This window comes from Cygnus olor, chromosome 2 (genome assembly GCF_009769625.2).
Source record: "Cygnus olor isolate bCygOlo1 chromosome 2, bCygOlo1.pri.v2, whole genome shotgun sequence".
Taxonomy (NCBI): Eukaryota; Metazoa; Chordata; class Aves; order Anseriformes; family Anatidae; genus Cygnus; species Cygnus olor.
In genome coordinates, this window is record NC_049170.1 from 38,169,734 (window position 1) to 38,193,264 (window position 23,531).

Below are 23,531 nucleotides of genomic sequence, written 5' to 3' on the forward strand. Positions count from 1 at the left end.
TAAAACATTATGCTTGCCTTGGTTGCGCAGCTTCACTGGCATGTGAAAAGGCTTGGTGGTCACAATGCAGAATAAAAACAATGGGAGCTAAGAGTTCATGCATACCCTAAACATAAAAAGAAGCAAAAGTACTGTAAGATATTTCATTCATATAACAGTTCATAAAGCACAGCATCAGGCAGCCTGCAATATTGGGTGCAGACTAACTGAAAGTGTGAACATTTATATTCTTAACAGAATGGTTTCATAATCAATGTCTTTTATTTTAAATTCTGATTAAATCCAAGTGTTTATTCTGCTATAATATGGGGGAAGCAAGTTATTCTCCCTTTTTCTAACACAACAGGCAACAGATTGGCAATGGTAAGCAACCCTGCACCTGGCAGTTTAGTCTAAGATCTATATTTATAAATATAAATTTTATTTATGTTAATTACAATCATGATCCACAGTACACACAGATCTGCAATAACAACAAATTACAAAATTTAAAATTATTATTATTTTTAATTCGATAGTGTTCCAAAACCGCCATAACAATAGCCTTTAGAGGAGACTTGGGCAGCTATTTGGGAAATTAGAAAGTTAAAGTTCCACTCCTATGGACATGAGAAATAAAAGGGCTTTTTCACCTTTTTTTTTTTTTTTAAATTAAAAAAGTCATTAGGTCAATATTTAAAAAAGTACATTATTAGCACAATGTGTAGGAGACCTGGAACTGTTCCATTACAGACTTTTACTTACAAATACAATCTATATCCAGATATAGACAAAATATAAAACCGTGCAGGAATCAGAGTGGAAAAAAGTGGCGGATAGTTCAGGACTTGGGACAGGGTTAGAAGCATGGCTGGACAACCCATTGGTGCTCACCAGGGATAAAAGAGGAGTCTTGACTTATATTGCTTCATCTGGGGATTTCCAATGTGCTAACGGGAGCAGAAGCAACCGCTTCAGCAAACAAACAGCACAGTTGTTAGCAAGCAGCAACACACTGGCAGGTAAAACAATTGCCTGCAGAATGAAACCTCAGCTACAGGAGAGATTCAGACCCTTCCCTCAGATTAAATCAGGAAAAAGGAAGATCTGGGAAATTTGGATACAGCAGTGGAGTTGGGTTCCCAGTAGGAAGGGTTCCACTAGGAAGGCAGGTGGGAACTACGTAAGATTGGGGTGGGGGTCAGCCATAAAAAAGAAGTGAGGGGAGCCCTTTAGTGATGGAAGGGGTGTGGGATGAAGCATGGAGACCCGTCTGGCTGCCTCTGGATGTACAGATCACTCCAAGGGGAGGGAACTACAGACCTCGGCCCCAAAAAAACTGGTATAGTGCCTGTTCCACCACACGCTTAGCAGATCTCACATTTCTTTTGTTCCCTGCTTGGATTCTCTGACCTTTCTGTTGGGGCAGTATCTCTGGACGCTATTAAGATCTCAATTAGGCAGCATATTATTAAAATTCTTGGGATACTCTCAGATAGGTCAAAGTCAACTGTAGAACTGTGATATTACATGTAGCATTTCAGGAGCACTCAATATGTGAGAGTTAGCTTTACCAGCTCGATACAGGCAGATCCATTACCACAGAACAAACAAACAAATAAAAACAACAAAATACACTTAAAGTTTTATCAGAAATATCAGATGTAGATCAGAGCAGAGAGAAGAGGACTCAGATACATAAGGAAGCCCTCTCTAGGTCATTATCTATCACTATCTATCTATGATGCATGAATCTCATTTGTTCGTAAGAGGAAATTCCAATACTTGGCAACATGAGGAAAATGAGTGGTGGTGGAACTATCTCTGTGTGCTGTCAACCGAAATCTAGGAAATTCAATTTTCATTTCTTCAAAACTGAGCCAATTGCTCATATAGCCTCAGCTGCAGGGTTGCAGCAATACCAAATTCTGTTGACTGGGCATAGCTAAAAACAGCAAACATACTAAAGAGTGGACCTTTTCTTTCCCTTCTGATTTCTGAACCTTTAGGGACTACTTCAAAAGATGAAAAAAAAAAAAAAAAAGTTAAACCCTAGGTTCTCATGTAGCCACTTGATCACTTGATTTCAGGAGCTGATCTACAATTCCCAAACACAACAATATAATTCAGATTACAAGTTGACAGCCTCAGATTTCTGAAAGTCTTACAGTTGTAGCAGGAAAGAAAGAAATAGGAAAGACAGGGAGATAGGTCCACAATTAGAAGATAAATAGAAATAGCAAAAATATTTAAATAAACTGTAGATAACATGAGCTGTGCTTCCACATACACTCACAGACCTCCACAGCTCCACATCTAATCTTTTATTCACCCTGATATACTAACATGAAATAAGAGAAATGGAAATGCCAAAAACTTGACTATCTAATAAAACTACCACCTAAGTTGTAAACACGTAAGTTGAAGAAAAAGAAAGAGGACATAAAATAAGAATTAGTCATAAAAGATAAAAGCACATCATACATTCTTCCAACATAATAATGTATCAACTATATAATAAAGTAGAACTGTAATGTGGCTGCCCACATACAACAAAAACAAAACAAACAGATGATGAAATATCAGGATTTCAAAAAGATACCTCTGATCTTTCAGTTACAATAGTACTTCAAATATTTAGAGATTTTTAGTTTGGCAAGAAAAGCCACCAATGTAATATGCATACACATTTTTTCAATGCTGCAGTTTACTAAAACTCTTTAGTGTTAATAAATAAGTTGACAGAGCTCAGATAATTTTATGACACTTCCCAGCTGCAACAAAATATTGATTTCATAATACAGTCTATGGTTTAGAAAGAAAACCAGGAATACAGCATTTCTACAATGCAAAGTGAATCAATGCATTTCAAAATTATATTGACTTCTTTAAGGTCAATCAAATCATGTGTGAACAATGGTTAGCCTAGTGATTTAGCATAATTGTCACTATTTCTTTTCAATGTAACTAGGACCAGAATTTTTGGCATCAATCTTACAGAAGAATGCTAATAGTATTTTTTACATATTCTTAAGTACAATATACTATTCTCTTTACATTTTGTATTTACAGCTGCTATTTAAAAATTCAATGATCCCAGTGAGGATTCTGTCTTTAAAATCTCTGTAATACAGCCTCACAACATTCTATTCCATCTGACTGGGGACGGAAATGTCTTTCCCCATCAAATAAAATGTTACTCCATGCTGGTCAAAAAACCACAAAACCTACTACAAATTTCATGCATATATGCATATTAAGCAAGCATTGATTCTTCTAAGAATATATACTGATGCTACATAATAGTTTTAATGAAATATTGTAAATTTCAGTTTTCTTTATTTATAAGGATGCAAATTGCCAAGGAACTAGAACTTTTTCCAAATATTTGGAAGAGAAACATGAGGTCCTGTACAGATGTTGACAGATGTAAGGGCAAGTTTTCATTTACTGGCCAAGTGTCACAATTATGACAGCAAATTTAGTTCTTGCATGTGGTCATAAAAATGCAAGAGAGGAATTCCCATACAGAACAACAGGACGAGTCCCACGATGGATACTGAATATGAAGATAGACTTCGGAATTTGAGCTTTGTATTCAGGTTACTGTGGAGAGAGCATCTCAGAAGTGATCCATTCCTGATGAATTAATGGTAACCTTTATTATCTTCAAGAAAATATGCTATGCTTTGCTTTAGTGGAACTTAGTATGGGAAGTCAATCTTAAAAACAACCAAGAAAAATGGTAGGACAGGAAGACTGACTACAACACAGGTATTTGATAATAGAGAAAAAAAAATGTATCCTGTCACCACCACAAACTTCTTCCTATTAGCTAGTTCTGAGAAGCATACTGATGGTCATAAGAGAAATGTTATCTAAAGAGAGAAGAGCACGGGGACAAAAAACCAGGATTGTTACTAATAAGCTAACAGGATCATCAATTTAAAAAAAAGGCCTTTTAAAATGAGGTATGAAAAAGGAAAAGCTTCTAATACATGTGACACGTGTCCATTAAAAGCGAGGAAAATCACAACCGTTTGCTATTTTGTGGACTTGGCAGGGCACCACAACACTTGGATGATATACTGAAACACTTCAGAGATATTAAATCAACAGTTTTTCATGATCCAAATTTATTTCCTTTTATGCACTTTACCTCTCCTTTTAGTCCTGTTGGCAACCCCTTCCTGAAATTACTGCACTACTGATGCAACCAACACCAGTTGAAAACAGAGGTAAATAAGTTTTCTTTGTCAACAGCCTGTAGGCTCGCAAAATTGAACCTGTTCTTTTATCTTACTATGTTCATTTAGCCCACCAAGCAGTCTTTATTAAAGCTGAGGCATCAGGCAGTCAAAGTTCATTAATACCATTTATATAATCTCTGCAGTTTCAATTAACTCAGCAAGACATTCTACTACATGATAACAGTCTCATTAATTCAATAAAATCCCATAACTATTAACAATATGGTCTATGTTAAACGGGGTGTCACCTAGTAGAAAATAATAGCTTTAACAGCTTGTGATGAAACTCAGGGCTTTCTTTTTTTAAAATTTGATCTGGCTAAATATTCCATCCTTATGTAGAAAGGTATTATTTCTTTATTATTTCTTGGTAAGGAATCAAGAGGATTTTAAATACGAGCAGAGGGTAATTAAGTCCTTTTAAGTCATATCAAAGAGTAAAATAATACTTCTTGTTCAATAACTGATAGACCAAATTAGCTGGAATGTGTTCTTCCATTTTCCCAGCATCAGAATGCTGGCCTATATTCACTAGAAAGGGGAGGTTGAATACTGCTGAAGCTCACAAATCTCGTTTTTTCTTGCTATCACGCAAGACAGTCTGTCAAACATGAAAAGTAACCAGCTGATGGAGATTTGATATGTTTGATAACTATATATTTGATTTTTGATTTAATCTGTAAGAATTCTTCAGAAGTACCCGTTTCTTCAACACTGGTCTTTTCATGTATCACAACTAGTTTCCTGGCTTAGGGGCAGGGTGGTCACATACCATGCCTGGGAGCATACAGTGTGTTATAAAACTCTTCACATTTACTGAAGCTTTGTATTTTTGTCCTACCTAAAGTTTGCTGCTCTACAGTTTAGCTTTTGTCAGTGTCCCTCAGTTTGTCAGTCACTAATCTCCCTACAGTTAATAGTCTGGGCAAACAAATACAAATGTCTATAAATCTGCGTATCAGTCTTGCTACATTAATTTAATATCGTGCTTATATTCACTTCAAAACCTTCAGAAGAAATGTTAAATTAATTTAGCCCTCATCCCATATGGATGTATGTAGTCAGTGCAGCTTTAAAGGCTACCCTTACCATTTAAACAAAGAAGGCGTAAGCAGGCTCTCCTTCTGGCAATACTGTAAAAGTGGTATTTGCTAGCACCCTTGTCCATCAGTCAACAGGCATTTGTCAGCAGCATTGCATTTGTTTGCTACAGGATTAGATAAAGAATCTATTTGCTAATGCATAGCATGGCTTTAGCACTTTGAGGAAGAATCTAAAGCATTATATAAAACAAAATGGTAAATTTTGCTAACATTTCAGAAATCACTATTTGTGATTTTTGTTTATTCAGTACCATTTTTAATCCTGATGCTTACCTTTTTTTTTTTTTTAACAAAGCACAGAAAGCCTCTTGTTCCTGTTCTTTTCCTGTTTCACCAACATTGAACAAAAATATGCTTTTTATAAAGGAATTCAAATTTAGACAACTTAGAAACCTTAAAAAAAACAATCTGAGGGACTGTATCATGAGGAAAAAGCGTATGTTATTCAGTGAGCTTACTTTTCTCACTATACAGACAACAAGCAACTCTTTGACTACTATAGCATTATGATACGACTTTAGATACAACAGAACTACATTATTGTCAAACCACATAGAAAATGTTGAGTCGATGAATGCCACCTGTACTATATTTTCATTACCTGTTTATAAAGCAACTGCTCATTTTCTCTGGCATAGCAGAACAGAACATCTGTAAGAATTTTCCTCACATTCTCTTGCTGGAAATACTGCATTTCAGGAAAACTGAAAGTGAAGAAATACAATGAAAGTAAACATTATAGCTCACATAATCTCAGCTGCTGTTCTTCTATAAACATTTTTAGGTAAGACAGCACCTCTCTTGTCTGCTTTCCTATCTCTCCGTGAATTGTGGATGCTGCTGGAATAAGAATACTTGTAAGGACTTGTTTTATTTGTCTTGCAACCAAATTTCTGAACAATGTTCTTTAACGTCATTCTGTTACATGATGATATCACTAGTTATATTTGAATATGTTATCCCTTTCAACATTAAGAAAGCTAGAGAGCTGCAAGAATGAAATGAAATGGCAGGTTGCTTTAATTGTCAACTTTTAACAAGCAGCCAATCCAATTGTAATTGGATATCAATCTGTCCTGCAGTTTCAGTTTGTCTTGCTCTTTCTTCTTCTCAAGATAAAAGTTGGGCGAAGAAAGAGTACAAGAGCTACAATATGTTAAAGAAATTTATAAAATTTCCAGTTCTAAACTGGAATAAAATAGAAGAAAGAAAACTATGCCAGAAGAAGCATACAGAAAAGGTTCCAATGCTTCATAAATATTTGAAAAATGATTAGCATATTAATGACAAGATTTTTAGACTATCTCACAATCATCATGAAAACTGGCATCCTAGTTTTCTTCAGCTCTAAGCAAGCTGCAATGTATCTTATTGGCATTTTTTTTGTGATGCAACATTATGAGATATTTCACTGTCTTTAGCAGCTGTTTCAAACAAACCTTCAAATTATGAAATAGTTGGATGCTTTGGCAGGGTAAATATTCTCTAAGTGAAATAGTATTAAATTGTATTAGTGTGATAAAAAGGGGAAAAAGATTCTGGGAAAATCCTGTTATCCAGGAAAATGCAGCTATTTAGAATCTCTATCTATTCTGAAGGTACTCTCACCAGTATACACCAGTATATCCTGCTCCTTGACTGCTGGAAGTAGGAAAGAAACTGGTTATGCAGAATGGATTTTAATGAGTAAGTGCACAAACAACAGTGTTTTCATGCTTACTGAAAAAGTAACTAGATGGCAAAAATATTTGATAAAGCAACCAACCCAAGCCCCTTCTAACTGTGTGGAGCAATAACAAATTCAAAAAATGATATAACTGGAAAGGTATAATACCAAAAGGAAAGGAAAAGGTAAAGTTCAACAAGGAAAAGAAGAATTCTTAACAAGACAGTAATGGTAGGCTTCAGGGTAGACTGCTGATATAAAGGTTATAGTATTGTCAATTTTAAAATGAAGTTGTGTGCATTGCAGCTAAGTTTTCTTCAAGCAAATTTTATCTTGTCTGTTTCCAGAGCCTGAGCTACAATGCTAAACTTCAGACCAGTTATACTGAGGCTGTTGTAAAGCCTGTCATGGAGGAACAATATAAGAAATTGCAACAAATTACATCTGATAAAACTGTATTAAAAGTAGTATGTTCATCTCACAGTGGTAATAACAAGTAAGCACAGAAACAACTAGAAAGGTGCATCGAAATCCTTGTATAAAAGATCTGATGCAAGACTCACGGCAGAGAGAGAAGACACTATGGCTTGAACACAATAATGTGGAAGTACCGAGAAAGGCATTGGGATGAAGAGTGTAACGTTTTCCTGGCACCTGATGGGGGTAATGGTAGACCAACATTTGGATACTTGTATGCACTTGTACTAATCAAATTACTGTAGAGGAAGGACACAGCTGAGACCAAAAAGGTGCATTACAGCAGATGGCAATCGACATAATTTAGGGATTTGAAGAGATTATTTCTGAAGGACTGTTATTCAGGCCTGCCCTATGAAGTTTAGGAGGAGAAGACTAACAAAGAAAACTCAAAAATACACAGAGATATCTGTGAGGATCTAGTAATACCAGAGATTGTGACAGAAAGGATAATAACAAACTCATGAATAAGCTGGCTGAAGTATTAATTATAGTAAATGTAAATACAAGAGATCATGAGGGAACTATCAGTTCAGGACGGATTTTTATGGAGAATGTCATTTTATAACTAAAACACTGTAAGAAATAGAGTATCCTCAAATCAGGCAAGACAAGAATACTGCTCACGAATATTAGAATATTACATTTAATTACATCTTTGAGAAAGACTTTATAAGGGAATGGAAATTTTACCATAACGGCTTCAATTAAACAAAGGTGCATTCAAGGCCTTACTTTCTGAAAGTGAAGATCAGCTTGAGTTGGTTATCATTTTTTAAAACACTTGTTTAGCCCACTTAAGAACCCCTATACAAGTGACAAGAAACTTAGGCAGCCAACTAAATAAAAGGATGTACAAATACTTTCTAAAACAAATTTGGTAGCAAACAGAAAAGAGGCTCACAACAACAGCTGCAGAGCTACCATCTTCTTTTTCATTAACAGATTCCATCTTCTGCCCTTTAGCAGCAAGTATGGGGAAAGCTACTAAACCAGGAAAACTGGAAAAAGATGGTCTTGAGATTGCAAAGATTTGGTAAAGAATAAAGACAAACACTGTTGCTCACTTTTTCTTGAAAAGGAATGAGATGGTGTATAAAGGTAGCTCTTCCAGCAGTTCCCTCCTCTTACAGGGAAACTAGATTTTGTGTGTTCAATTCTTACCTGGTGGATGACTGTTTCTTCCCCTATCTTCCATACCAGGAAGGATTTAGCTGCTAAATGCATTCTGCACTATTTTTATTTTTTATTTTTTGTTTGTTTTTGTTACTGGGAAATGCAGAGTGTGAAAAAGCAACACCCACCACTATTCATCTTCATACTGTTTCCATTGTCCTAAATTGTGATTGTTAATCCCAAAGCAGAAACTAAGTAGACATATATAAAAACATTTCTACAAAAGAAAAAAATAACCCGCTTAGACTGCTGGAAATGACCCCTAAACTGTTCTGTTTTCTTAAAATACTGAGAGAGGGAGGGTAATCAATTCTGGCTATTTACAAACCTAAACGTAAGAGGTGGTGCCAGCAAGTAAACTTGTATTTTGATTTGACTGGTAGCTAGATGTTTTTGCATCCGTGAATCTGCTGATTTCCATTCCAGCAAATATATTTTTTAAATTCTTCTTTATCCCTTACCTTTTTAATCATCATGAAACAAATCAGCATTGTTCTCTGGTACAATTTTTGAATGACAGTAATTAATCATTGCATTCTTAAGACTATTATGAGTTATATGGTGTTAGTTCATACACAAGTTCCTTTCTCAGTAGAATAATAGAATGCAGTATTATAATCATAGCTTGGTTGGTACTGCTATCTGTATTTAAAGGCTTTTACTTTCATTATAATAAGTCTCCCTTACCCCCACATTCCTACCCTAATTTTTGAGAAGTTTCTCATTTGACAGAAAGAGAGATGGCATTTGGTTCCATCTCAAAAGAATATGTTTCTAAAAATTGGAAGGAAAATCTAGTTCTCTCAACTATCAGCCAGTAAAAAATGAGGCAGGTCATTAATTAGAAATGTTGATCACTAATGAGTTAGGATTAATGTAACAAAAGCCTTCCCTGCTTTGCTTGTAAATATTGGAAGTTCTTAGTATGCAACAGCCAAAATATATATTTATACTTAATGGGTTGGCTTATTATCACCTAATTTCAGGTGACTGAAGTTTATTTAGGTAAAGGTGAGCTAGAATCCTTTTATAAATATTGAAAAAATCCCCATACTTCTTTGCCATGTGACTAATCTGATCTATACTAGACATTTACTTTAGGAAGAGATTGTGTCCTAGGATTCTTCAGGTATACAGACTCTAAAGGATGATTATTAGCCCAGTTGTGAGCGTTTATATTGTGAAATCTAATATTGGATGAGGTAACAATTCACAAAATGAACACATACACATGAACAAACTTCCTCACAGTTCCCCTTAGTTAATAGAATTTTGACATTTTATAGAATCACAGAATGGTTTGGGTTGGAAGGGACCTTAAAGATCATTTTGTTCCAACCCTCCTGCCATGCGAAGGGACACTTCCCACTAGAAAAAACATTTAAAACACTACCAATGTAAAAAGCATATTTCTACCCACTTTTCCAGTCTATTATCACTAGACTTCAGTAAATTCTAATAAAAACATTACAAATTCTTTACTGCTTTGCTAGATGGGACTCTGTGGTTTGATACACTGTGTGCAGTTAGCATCACGTTGCTGAGCACTGTTTAGTTAAAGATGTTGGATGATGGAGTACTGAACTTGGTGACAAAGAATGAAAAAATATTCTTTAAATAAGAAACAGAAGCTAGAAGATGATGATGATAATTGAATATAATACTCAAGCATTTTAAATTTTAATAAACAGCACTGTAAGTTATTGACAAATCTTTATATTGTAACTTCAGGAATTTATTCAAAGAATGAAGATGAAAAAACAATGTTGAATACAAGTTACTTATATTACAAAGCCAAGGAATGTAGAACTTATTGCTTCTTACACTACTGCTAGTTTACAAACACACATGTATATATATGCATACATAGTGCATATAATATGATTATGATTTTATGATTAGTATATGAATATATATATAGTGTATACATATACATTTATATAGTCTGTGAAATAAATTAATACTGATAATTTTGCTTCTCCACTGTTTGACTTATTTTGATATTGATGATGTTTTCTGCTATTGTTTCAAGTAGACTTTTTTTTTTTTAATAAAGAAAGAATATTTTAATTCTTTAGTCTCTATTACTGACATTACTGAACATCACTCACACTGCCATTTGCCAGAGAGAGAGTCTGGACTTTGTATATGTGTTTTTTTAAATAACAGACTTACATCAAACTTAACCTCTACACAACTTTTCATTCTCCAATTATAGTTTAGATACATATATATTTTAATCTTAGAACATCCTGAACTGTTCTCTTTAACAAACAAAAAAATACCATCTGTGAGAATGCACATGAAAATATACTCTGATTTTAATTATACATCTCATGGCAAAAACGCATTCAAGAATGGGTCTAGGGATGGACATATAAAATACTGCAAAACCAGAGAGTAATTATATTCTCTGTATGACTTTGTTTCTGTAAATGAAAATGAGTAAGATTGGGATTTGTAAAATCTATGACTATCACCACTTTTTTCAAGTTGCAAGAAAAAATATTTGCAATAAAGTAAAATTTCACATGGTAGCAAAACATAACTGAATTTAACTAGATTTACACAGCAGTCAATGCTTCAACTCTAAAAAGAAATGTTTTCAGGAATTGAGTGTTCTATCTGAAACAAGTTTCTAAACAGGAATGACCTAAGGGCCAGGAAGATGAAAAGACAGTCACAGTAATATTAGGACAAATTTTAAAAGGCATACGTGACAAGTAACACTAGAAAACTGATAAATATAGAAATGCTTAACTTCTCTAGATGAATGACGTTTCCCTTACTAATTACGTATTGTTTTTTTTATTATTGATTGAATAAGTGTTAAGAATTACAGAAAATCATCTGTTCAATGTTTTATTATGATCATAATTTAGTTAAAAGACCTTTCAGTTTTTCTTACCTGCTCTTTGGTTTATACGGAAAACTCTGTTTTAAATTTCATGTAGTAATACATTTCCTAATATCTTAATTTAGAAGAGCTTTTCTTCAGTGATACCAATAAATCTCCAGGGTTTAATGTTTAACTCAATTTTCTCACTCAACACTCCAAGAAAGCCATATTTTTATACATTTAATGCATGTTTCTTCACATTCATGTTCAACAGTACTGACATTTACGCTAACCTAACTCAAGAAAATGCTATATAATGTATATCACATAAAAATGCAGAATCTAAATTTATATATAAAAATTTCTTTAAAGATCTACATACGTTCTTGTCACATCTTGTTCAATCATTGCTCGAAGCTCTTTATCCTGGAAAAATTTATTCCAAAGACTCTGAAATACAGAAAAATAATTGTATGTAACACAGAATTCTAATACGTAAGGCTTATGCGCTGCATCAGCAAAGTACTGTACAAATATTAACTAATTAATCCTTACCATTCCTGGATAGGAACACCAACATTTTATGGGTGAAAAAGAATGTTGTTGATTAGCCTGAAGTATCCTAGAATGTCAGTTTAGATCAGAGATGTAAAAATTTAAGTTCCTGGATCTTAGTTCTATGCTTACTGCATTCATTCAGTGGATGGCTGCTGGTGTGCAAATGAAGGGATCTATAAAGAATATTTAGTAAAGAGGAGTAAATTCAAACTCACAAGAACCAACTCAACTAAAAAAGTCTAGATCACAGTACAGTATGACATTTCTCCTGTAAGTGTATGGACTCCAATTACAGGTTGCCATAATTTCCATACTAAGAAATGGTTTGCAAGCAAGTTAGTTTGTCTTAGTGGAGGCAAAATCAAATAAGGAATGTATGATGATTGAATATGTATCATGAAAATGACATCATTCTAACTATACAAATACACAGTGCAGAGCAAGACTGGGCATTCTAAAAAGGCTTTTATACAGACAAAAAGAGTATTTAAAGCTCATTGTCAACATAAAAAAAATAAAATAACAGTTTGAAGCAGGTTTAGCTTCTTCTATATCTGTGCTTAAGATCGTTGCCATTCTCTTTCTTTGGTTTCCATGTCTTGCTTAGCAATATTTCGCAAAAGCTAACCTGGAAGAAGTCAGCAAATGTTGTAAAGTATTGTAAAGTAAAACTTACTCTTTATTGTAAAGGAATGGTAGCATGGCCATACTGATCAAAATACAGAAGAAACAAAATCTATAGCAGTCTTTTCATTTAGGTTAGTTTTCAGATAGTAGCAGAAGCAGCACCACTGAATGAAATACTTTACAAAGAGAGTGGCTACAACACTTCCAGAATTTCTTGCTCTCCTATAAACAGTTGATTGCCTTGGTGTTTTATGCTCCACAAAAAGAAAATAGAAAGTATATCAATGTTAGCTAGCAGAAGGAAGGAAAGGAAAAAGGAAGGAAAAAAAAAAGTATTTATACCCTTGACAATGTCTTATATAAACTTAAAATCTTTTTAACTTACTTGTAGCTTTTTTCATGCAGCTAGATCACTTTTTGAAACTTTGCCCCATTCCCCCTACCCCAACGGTCAATCGAAGTGAAGTATGAAGGAAACAATTTCATTGCTAGAAAGGAAGCAAAACCCAGGACACTAAAGGCTAAAACATTATGTCATTGCAGAGTTAAAAAGCATTTTGCTTTTCATGCTTATGCTTGACTTGGTCTGTGGCTTTATTTTATAGATCAAACCCCTTATACGTTAACCTTTATCTTCCATCTCCTAAAGATATCAAAAGTGGAAAAAAAGATTATGTCACTGTGTACAATCACAGACTACAGCAGGAACACTTTAAATCTTTTGTGAGTGACACAGCTTTCTGTACAGCTGGATGCAAGAATGGTTCGATGGCATGCACAGTCATATCATCTGCAGAACCAGAAATGAGCCTATGATCAATACTTCCATACTTCAACAAGCAAGCCTATTCAAACATCTCTCCTTCTGCATTAAATATGAAGCAGAGTACTGCACTAAATACAAACAAAATATGGGCCTCCCTTTATGAACAAAACGGAAACACGAGTAGTATCATTCCATCAAATATCTGTGAAAGTCTTTCTAGGTACAAATCTCATAAATACAGCCACCATTTCCACTCTTCCCCCAAAAAAAACAAAACAAAAAACCCCACCACTAAACCTATTTTCATGGTATTAATTATTTTGAAAATTTGGTAAAAAGAAACTTTCAAAAATGATTAAAAGTTAACAAAATAATAAGAAGCAGAAAAGCTTAAACATACTAAAAAACTTAACATACTAAATACTTTTTCATATATAATAAAATGGAGCACAAAAACAGTGTAAAAAAAACAGTTGCCTAAAACTAAGCTCCCACACCTATACCTAGACATTCATCAAAGTGTCATGACTATGAAAATACCAAGCTAGTATGAGGTCCTATTAACTTCAGCAAGAGCTGGATGCTTTGCACTAAAAGACAGTCAGGCCAAATACTTTTACCACATTTTCACTATTTCTTTAAAATTTGGATCTGTCATTTTGCAGCTGTCTGCTTTTTGAATAGAAAAGAAACTGTAGAGCTAAAAGAAACAAAAAAAGAATTAAAAACCTTGGAAGAATTGCCTATTTTGCAGCCTGGCACTTTACGTATTACCTCAAGATATACTACACAGACAGACAATGATTTTATTTTTGCTAGAGGAAAACTTTCTAGGCTAAACAGTACTCCATAGCAGGGTTCTTCAGTATTTGCTGTTAACAGTATTCCCGTTCGTATTGGATGTTTAAACTTTGACTATAGAGACATTCTGTGTATAAAACGAAAACACACAGCAATGAGAAAGCATATCAGTCAAAGAAAGGATATTCTGTGAAACTGGAACTATCGTCCAGCACTGATTACTTCCTTGGTCATCACAGCCTTCTCTGCAATAAGCACGGAATGATCAGAATATTAACCTGGAAATGAACATTTCTGGCTGTTCAACAGAACCTGTGAACCAATCATTACCTCAAGCCAGTTTGGAAATTCAGGAGTGAGATTTTAGCACCTGCCATTTTGCCTTCCTCAGCATGAACTCATGTCAGGATGATGATGATGACAATTTTGTAGCACATCTCAACATATAACTAAGGGTCAACTTACCCCCTCGTCCTGAGAGAGTGGATTGTTGATTATCAGATCTTGCTGTCCTGCTTTCCGAGGGTTTGTAATGTGCTGGGTAAAAACAGAAAAAACTCAAATCCTCTTCCATTAAGCATTAGTACCTATGTCAAGCCCTGAGAGTAGAGATCCTATTTATACCAACTTACAATTTCTTTGATTTTATTATACGAAGTTCTTAACTCTGAAGTGTTTTTGATCCACTGACTTCTGTCTTGGGGTAGAACCTCCAGAAATAACTACGAACAAAACAAAGTAAAACCATTAAGTTTAATCAATTTGATATACCTTTTCATATAAATCCTACCAGACAGCATAAGCCATCTCAGAAAGGTGGAGAAAGTATTCCATACATAAGGAGCAGGAAAAAAAGACCTATACTAATAGTCCTGGCTTTAAGACATTCCAGTCAATAAAAAAGAAGCTAGAAAATAGAGTTCTATGGTACAACACAAAGTATTACATACTATTGTAACCACAAACTCAAGCTTTGTAAACTGTCACAACTCCAGTAAAGTTGGCAAAAACTTCCAAGGCAGAAACAAAATGCAAAGAAGAAATTAAAATAAATAAACAAAACTTGGAGCTATTTACATAACACTGACCAGCTGATTCAACATGCCTAAAACCAAACATGAATGCTGAGCAGAAACTAGCCACTCAGAGATACATTCTACCTAAGAACTGTGGAAAGGGAAAATCTTAATATGTACAAAAGAAAGATGTTCTAGAATTCTGTGAGAAAGTTAAGATTTAATTGTGCAAAAAGTCCTTGAGAAGATCTACATCTCAGTTCTTTCACATTTCTCTTTAAATAAGGCTAGAAAGAAACATCTATTGGAAAATGCTCTTTAATTGCAAATAAAATAAGGAAAAAAAAGAATATTTTCTTCCTTTTTAAATATGATTTTATGTATGTATGTGTTATGAATCAGCAAATACTGACAAACAAAACGCATTCTCAAATTACTAAAAATACTTATTATTTCAGAACTTAATGTAAACATTGATAATATTTTTAAAAAGGCAATCTAAAACAGAGCCCCTAAGCTGTATCAGGATGTGCAAATAAAACCAGCCGTGTTTCTAGAATAAAACTGTTCCTTGATTTAATCAGTGGACAGTGAGGGACTTGATGCTTCTGTTAGTTCAGGTTTTTGAGTTAAGGCTTCTCAATTCAGAGGCATAAGAGCGTAAAGAATAATAAAAAAAATGCTTGTGGCAAGTATTAACCTCATCTCCTGAAAAAAATATTTTCATTATCTTTAAATTTCTTCAATGCTACATATATCTAGCTTTTGAAATTTGTTTCTTTCATATACAAAGCGTATTTTGATTTTCTTTTCACAGGCCTTTGTGCCAAAGTCAAGCTTGAGATATTCCAAGAGAGGTAATTTAAATTACTAGTGTTACCATAGAGGAAGTCTACCAGGGAAAAAGCTAGTGAAGAACTGAACACCTGACACCAGTGCAACAAAGCTCTTCTGGACTTTATATAGCATCTCAATATTACTTTGCTTTCTTTCTCTCTTCCATCCCCTGCAACTATTACAAAATTAAGAGATCTAAGGACCTCTTTGTGGTTTAAGATTGGAAGGCCTGGCTTCCTTCTCTATCCAGTCATTTGGTCAGGCACTGGAACAGGTTGCCCAAGGAGGTGGTGGAGTCACCATCCCTGGGGGTGTTCAAGGAAAGGTTGGATGTGGTGCTTAGGGACGTGGTTTAGTGGGTGACGTTGGTAGTAGGGGGATGGTTGGACCAGATGATCTTGGAAGTCTTTTCCAACCTCTATGATTCCATGATTACAACAGAGATTTGTATTCGTTTTCTCATTTCTCTGCAAAAAGCTGCTAAGAGAGGCATCATGATTTTAAAAGAGTTCCAAGTTCCACAAACCATAAATTCTCAGACAAACCTCCTTTTTATTTCCAGTGCATGGTTTCAATATACAGGCACTGACAGGAGAGATGGCTGTGTAGCACTCAATTCTAAACATACCACCCAACACAAAGATAGTCTTTCCAAGGAATCTTTTGCTATCACCCGCAATTCAGCTTTAAGGCAAGTCAATATGATTAGCAAATATCCTATGAATTATAAAAATGAGGAGGAAAACATTGGGATGAAGTCTGTCGGAAAATTCATGATTCTTTGCATCAATAATCTTCCAGCGCATCAGGTAATGTGTTGATATATTGCAACCACAAACTGTAAATAAATATCTTCTCTTCTTACCTTCCAGCAAACACTACGGAACCTGCTGCTTCTCAGCTGCCCATTAATCCCCTTCAGCCGTATAGTTGCCAAGTAATTGTTGTTTACAAATAGTTCTTCCCATTCTTTACTGCATGCAAAAACAAAAGGAATGAACATTTACACACACAAAAAAAACCTTAGCTGATTTAAGGACTATATGACACTACACAATTTTGGATAAGCAGAGGGAAGCAACTTTTTAAAAATCTATATATTTAGTTGTGTACCATTTCTAAACGCATGGCTGTCTTTTTGGACACATTTCTTCTTTGGATTTAATGAATATGTAGATCGCTATAATTATGCCAGCTACTGAAATTCATAATGTCTATGGAGGCTATTCCATTTCCTCTAAAATGTTGGTACTGCAGTTCAGTGAATAAACAAGAAAAATGAATATTAATATAAGCACATTCATGTTTCAGCTGTAGACAAAGAAGTACCTATTCCAAAAATATGCGACAGAAAAGTATACTGTTGACTGTATTAGTTCCTCACATGACATATTTGCTTAAATGAACCTTCTTTTCTTCTTAATGTCAAGCCGGGCAGTTAAGCATAATAGAAGATGACTTTCTTTAACATTTAGTGCTATTTACTATTGAAATCACTCCTACTTCTTTCTACATGATCAGTTTTAAAATTTTAACAGGTGCTAGCAAATTTAAAAAAACATCAAAAAATTAAAAAGCTTCACTGTATAAACTGTTAAAGGCAAGCTTGAGTACCTTGCAGTACCTATGGCTGACTAGATAAACAACCTAAATATGCCTCCCAGGCATGCAGGCACCAGGGGCCTAACACCTGTGCCTCATTAATATACAAGTAAATCTGCTCTACTGGGAAACAATTGGAAATTAATTGTCCCAAACCATCTACTGAGTCTGAATAAAAGAATTAAATCTATACTTCCCGCACCTTCTACTGAAAAGAAGCTCAAGAACAGCATAAACCATTTGATGGTCTTACTAGCCCAAGACTTGCTTACAGACTTTCTGCAACCACTCAAATCTGGATGGTAACTGCAATGTAAAGAGCTGGGCCATGTGCAAGGAAATGCGTTTCTGATTTATTTTCACTGCATGTCCTTAAGGTGAACATCTCCTTCTCCAACTGTCACATGAGAGACTATTACTTCTCCCTGGGAGACCAAATGAAACCAGAAAGGGGGAAACTGCTATTATGACTCCAGGGTAAGATCTCACCAGACTTTCCTCGCCAACAAGTCACAGAATAGGTTATACTAAATACTAACAAACTTCACTTTTAAAAACTGCCCTAAATATAGGCAAGCTAAATTTAGATAGTTTTCAGCCTTTAAAGCTGATTTGTGAGAGTGACTTTTTTTAAACTTTGTTTTAGATGGAACTTGTTCAGTTTCAGAAAAGAATTATAAGACTCAGTTGCTAGGAGTAGCTGAGGAAGGGACTTGGTGAACCAGGAGATTAGGGTCCTATTCCCATGAGACAGGGGCGAACTCACCATCCGTGCCAGGACTAGAAGTGTTGTGCTTGCTAATGCATCATCACCTTTCATCTAGGACCATTTTCTAAAAAGTGGGTGTTTACTTCTGGACCTCGATTATTAATTATTGTTAATTCACTTAAAAGTGAATGTACTCCGGCTAACAACAAAGATGACTAAAGCAGTGTTAGTTTGCAGGGGCTAAGGCTGCTTTCAGCTTCTGCTACCTACCAGTAATCTCAAGTGACCTAAACAGCAGAAAGTAACTACAATGGTGTGGGACAACCTCCTTCCTTGCTGCCATGTCCCCTATTCTGTAGATCAGAAAGACTAAGCAGTCATTTCACTAGCTCCATATCTCGTATACATCCCAACCTTCTGCAGTGAGCTGCCGATGACTGTTTACCACAGTTCTGTCTCCTTTAAATACAACGTATGGTATATAGCAGACACAGCTTGAGAAAAATCTGGCCCTTTCTTTCACAGTCATTTATACTTCAGTAACTATAGTATATTATGCCTATCTAAATAACCCTCCTGTTTCTACCATGTATAATATTCTTCATTTGCCATTGTAAATTTTGTAGCATCATTGGCCATTATAACTACTGCCAAGCTGCCTCCCTAAGGTAGCTGTGCTTCGAGAGTGACACATTCCCCTATGCACAAAACAGGTCAGATTCTAAAGCTATTCACATTGTTCTGACAGTGGATCACATCCTCACAACGTCTTTCAAAATACCGGCATGTCAGCTGAGTTAGTAAAAGGTTTAAAACAGTGCAAACTGTAAACAGAAAGAACAGAGAAGAAAAAAAAACACTCAAGGTTATTTTTTTCACCAGATGCTGGGAGTGACTGCTACACAGTAAAAAAGTAATTTCAACACTTCTTAAATTGTATTAGTGCAGATACTATGCTTTTTAAAAAACACTTGTAATGCAATTCCAAACACGTTTTGAACAAAATTACACTTAAAACAGCCAAAAGAAATTTGGCAAGATCATATCTCCTCCGCTTCCCTCCTTGGCTGCTGGGATAACTAAAAAGAAAAGTTATAAGCAACTGAAAAAAGACTTCTGTGTAAACTGAAATTGGAATCTGCTTCTGTTTTAGGAGAGCTAAATGATATCTAAAATCCTTTCTGAACAGCATGTATTAATTCACTTCTCAAAGATTTTGAATTAAGGCTAATAAATTAAGCCTCATAATTTTAGAGACTGCTTCAATAATGGCAACGCTAAGCAGTATCAACAAGCTTTCAATTCTAAAAGGATAATTTTAGAAAGGATATGGCACTACTCTGTAAACTAATATCTATAAGCCTTGTTAACCCAGGCTTGTAGAAAACTCATTGGTCAAAGTGAAACGAGCAATAAAGATTGGAACTCAAGTCTACCATATCTCATTTGCTTCACTGAAGTGAAAGACTTCAAAGCCAATTGGAACCACTTAAACTATGAATAAGGACATGCAGTTGTTTTTAATCAAACTAGATAATTAAATGCATAATCATGTATTATAATACCACCTTTACGTTGAACAATTAAAATAAAGACAAATGAAAAAGTTAAAGCTTTCTGGTTACTTTGTATACATTTTTATATTTTATATTCTTATTTAAGTATACAGTCTAATTTGCTATGGTACATATATTGCAAAGTTTTAATAACGCAAGAACTACGGGAGAAAAAAGTAATTAGATTAATGTTTCTTTAAGAAACTTCATTTCATGTGCTGTATCTATGCAGTGAAGGTCCAATGTAAAATATTTATTTAGACAGTTGCATTACTTAGAAGTGAGAAAAGTGCTCAATACGTATGAAAAAGCAAGCAAAACAATGGAAGGGATGAAGATTGCAGATTTGTTCTGCAAGGTTTGTTCTTAGTTCTCAGCTGTTCCCTTCCATCTTGAAACATGCATTTCTACCAGAAGCACTAGAGTCTGAAACTATCTGCAGAAGAGTTTTATATTATATTTATAGTCTGCTCGAACACACATACTTTGTTGCATATAAGAAATGAGGTTGAACTCCTAGAAAACTATATACATTTATTCTTTTTCTTTCTTTCCAACATGATATGTTTTGGGGCTACAATACCTGCTAAGACAATTATAAACATTAGAACATCTCTTGGAAGAGAAGCACCACTCTGACTACACACTGTAAGGAAGGGAGCAGAGTGGCAGGGCTTTACACTAGAAACACCACATAAAATCTCATATGTGCTTAAGTACCATTTTTGAAAAGGTATCAAATTTATTTAAATCCCTGATGTCTAGCATCTTATTAAAAAACAAAGGAATTACATTATTTTACAGCTATGGAGGAACAACCAACTATGAAGTGTCTAAGAATGACACCAGTAAGGCAACAAGAAGCCTAGAAAATTAATTCTGGAATAATAATTCCTAGAGTTTTACTGAGTTGACACTGAGCTGTGCGTTTTAGGGTAGAGGTAACAAAAGACATGCTTCCACTGATAGGCTACAGTGGAACATCAGGCTTTAGGTTTGCTGCTAAGTTTTATTCTGTAGATTAAATGGTAGAACCTATACATCAATCATAGATATGCAGAATACAACCTTAGCCCACCTAACCTCATTACAAAATAAATACTCTGTTCAGAAGATGAAGAAAGACAAAAGAGGAAGAGTGGTATAGCACAGATATTCTGTTAATCAACACCAGTTAAATTCTGTATTTACTGATTTATGGGATAAAGCTGCTGATGTATACAAATGCAGATTCTTCCAATGTTTAAAGCTAGTATATGAAATATTTTTGTACTATGATGTTCTAAACAACATAAAGCTCTGGGGAAGATACTAAAACCCATCAAAATGTAAAGATGCAAATGAAGAACAGACACATCAAACTAAAATCTATGTCACTGAAAAAATATAAAGATTATGTTCTGGGACTACAAGGGCTAGGACCAACTAGCTAAATGTTACTATCCACGATCACTTCCATTTGAAACCACAGGTAATGAAGAAACCATTACCTAACAGGTCATTAGACAGTGTATATAGTTATTTTGTCTCATGCATTTATGAAATATTTTATGCCAACTTTTGAAATCCCTTTTTCATGTCCATGATAAAACAAGACCAGTTGAGTATTTACAACATTTAGATAACAAGGAATATTTCTCAGTTCATGAAAAAATACTGTAATACTAGAGAAAAGTGTGAATATTTGCATTCATATTCAAGGTTGCAATCTAAATCTCAAGCTTATTCCACCCTCTAGGTTAATACCGAAGGATAAAATGGATGGTCTCACAAACCTCCAAAGAAAATTCTTAAGCAGGGCTGGTGGTATTGGCAAAATCATCTAAAGCAAAATTGTGTATGCTCCAAGAAAAGCCAATTTCACTATTTTATACCATTTTTCGTTAATCTTCTGAATGTGCTTTTTTAAATGTTGAGACCCAAACTCAGCTTCCCCAGAGGTACCCAGTGAAGCAAGGGGGTGAACAGGCTGTCAGAAAGAAGACAAGTTCTCTAATTATGGTGTCATATGTTTTACAGTAAGAGGTCTTTATTGATAGGAACATCAGTAAGTGAATGTGGTATCTACATTCAAATAGAGGCAATAGTTCTGTTCAAGCATGCTGCCTGTATCGAAGAAACATGCATAGTTTGTATTATTTATTAGGCCATAAAATGAACATTTGAGAAAAAAGTGAAGCAACAGCCAGGAGTGTAATGAAAACACAGTTTATTCTACAATAACATGAAAAAATGCAATTGAAAGGTAGTATCAAGTAATAAGCAGAAAGTTTCTAAAACATAAACATTTCTGAAATACACAAATTTATATTTGATACCCTGAAAATCCACTTGACAGCCTTCATGTGAAGGCTTATCACTCTCCTTGGAAAATATATGTATTTTTTCTGTTTCTCAAACTCCTGCCTCAGGATATAAGGCAGAGTTAACAGCCATATATGTGTGAATATGCATGGCTGTACTGCTGGGAGGCTCAAAATTCAAAGGCCAGATTTTCTAAACCGTTCAGGTTTCATCTAATTTTGGCTGACATACAGTTAAAAATGTTTGCATGAAGAAAGGTAAAATCACTTTCTGAAACAGAAAAACTCCAGAAAAAAAAAAAAAAAAAAAAAAAAAAAAGGTAAGGTTATTGAAGCTACCAGAGTGTGTGCAGTGCAGTCCCTGGAAGCGCACAAGGCTATACGGCCAGAGAGACCCTACCAGCACCTCTTGTAAACAGCACTGGGCCAGGCACAAAATCATGAGATACCTTTCTCTGCACTCAAAACTGCCCACTTCATCTTGATCCTTCTCTGCCAGGGAGCCAAGTCTTGAACGAGGACAACACTTCGCTTCTAACCCTGGCATTGTTTTGCTTTTGTAGGAGCATCTGCTAAGAACTCTTGTTACAGCCAGCTGGAAGTCTGAATGTTATCAGCTTGTTCGCCTCTACTCATTGCTTTCTGCACACATTTACAGAACGACAAAACGGAATTTAGACATCATGGTCAATGGTGGAAACTTTGCTACATTCATTTTATTATTACATTTCTAAGTTGTATTGTAACTGATTCGCCAGTTGCAGATTCAAGGCCTTCTAGTTTAACACCCCCCAACCCAACGACTTTGAAATCCTTTGCATACCCCAAGTAGGACATTTTTTACTTTCTAGGTCTCCTGCGTAGAGTTCTTTCTCCTGATCTGGGCATGGCATACCTCATCATCTCGCCCAAAGGCTGTCGTCTAAATACCAGGCACATAGTTTAAACAAGGTGGCTAACCTTCCTCTACAGCAAAGGGAAAGTTACAAACACAGTGGAGGGTGAGTCACCCTATCAACTTTTAATCATTTAACTGCTAATTCCCTCCATCTTTCTAATCATGATGCAGGCTGCAGAGAGACTTTCTGTGCTGCTTCATTCTAACTGGTATTTCCAGTGTTAATTTGCTACTTCTCCCTTTTGCTAACTTTGACCTACAGCTAACCACACCTCTGTGAATTTTGCATGCACATGCATGCAGCCTTCTTATACAAACACACATGGATTTTTAAGAAGGAGAAAAGAAGATAAAAGCTATAGCTCTAT

General features: G+C 35.0%; 1 protein-coding gene across 4 annotated transcripts in view; it reads right to left on the reverse strand.

The window, feature by feature from the left end:
- TBC1D5 (TBC1 domain family member 5) overlaps positions 1-23,531 on the reverse strand; it is a 320,152-nt gene that overhangs the window by 130,055 nt on the left and 166,566 nt on the right. For all 4 annotated transcript variants that reach the window (XM_040546783.1, XM_040546784.1, XM_040546786.1 and 1 more), the window contains 6 exons: positions 16,961-17,069; positions 14,875-14,964; positions 14,708-14,779; positions 11,873-11,940; positions 5,934-6,036; positions 18-106 (listed from right to left, as the gene is read on the reverse strand). In XM_040546783.1, the coding sequence (XP_040402717.1) occupies positions 18-106; positions 5,934-6,036; positions 11,873-11,940; positions 14,708-14,779; positions 14,875-14,964; positions 16,961-17,069 (531 nt within the window). The remainder of the gene's footprint in view (positions 1-17; positions 107-5,933; positions 6,037-11,872; positions 11,941-14,707; positions 14,780-14,874; positions 14,965-16,960; positions 17,070-23,531) is intronic.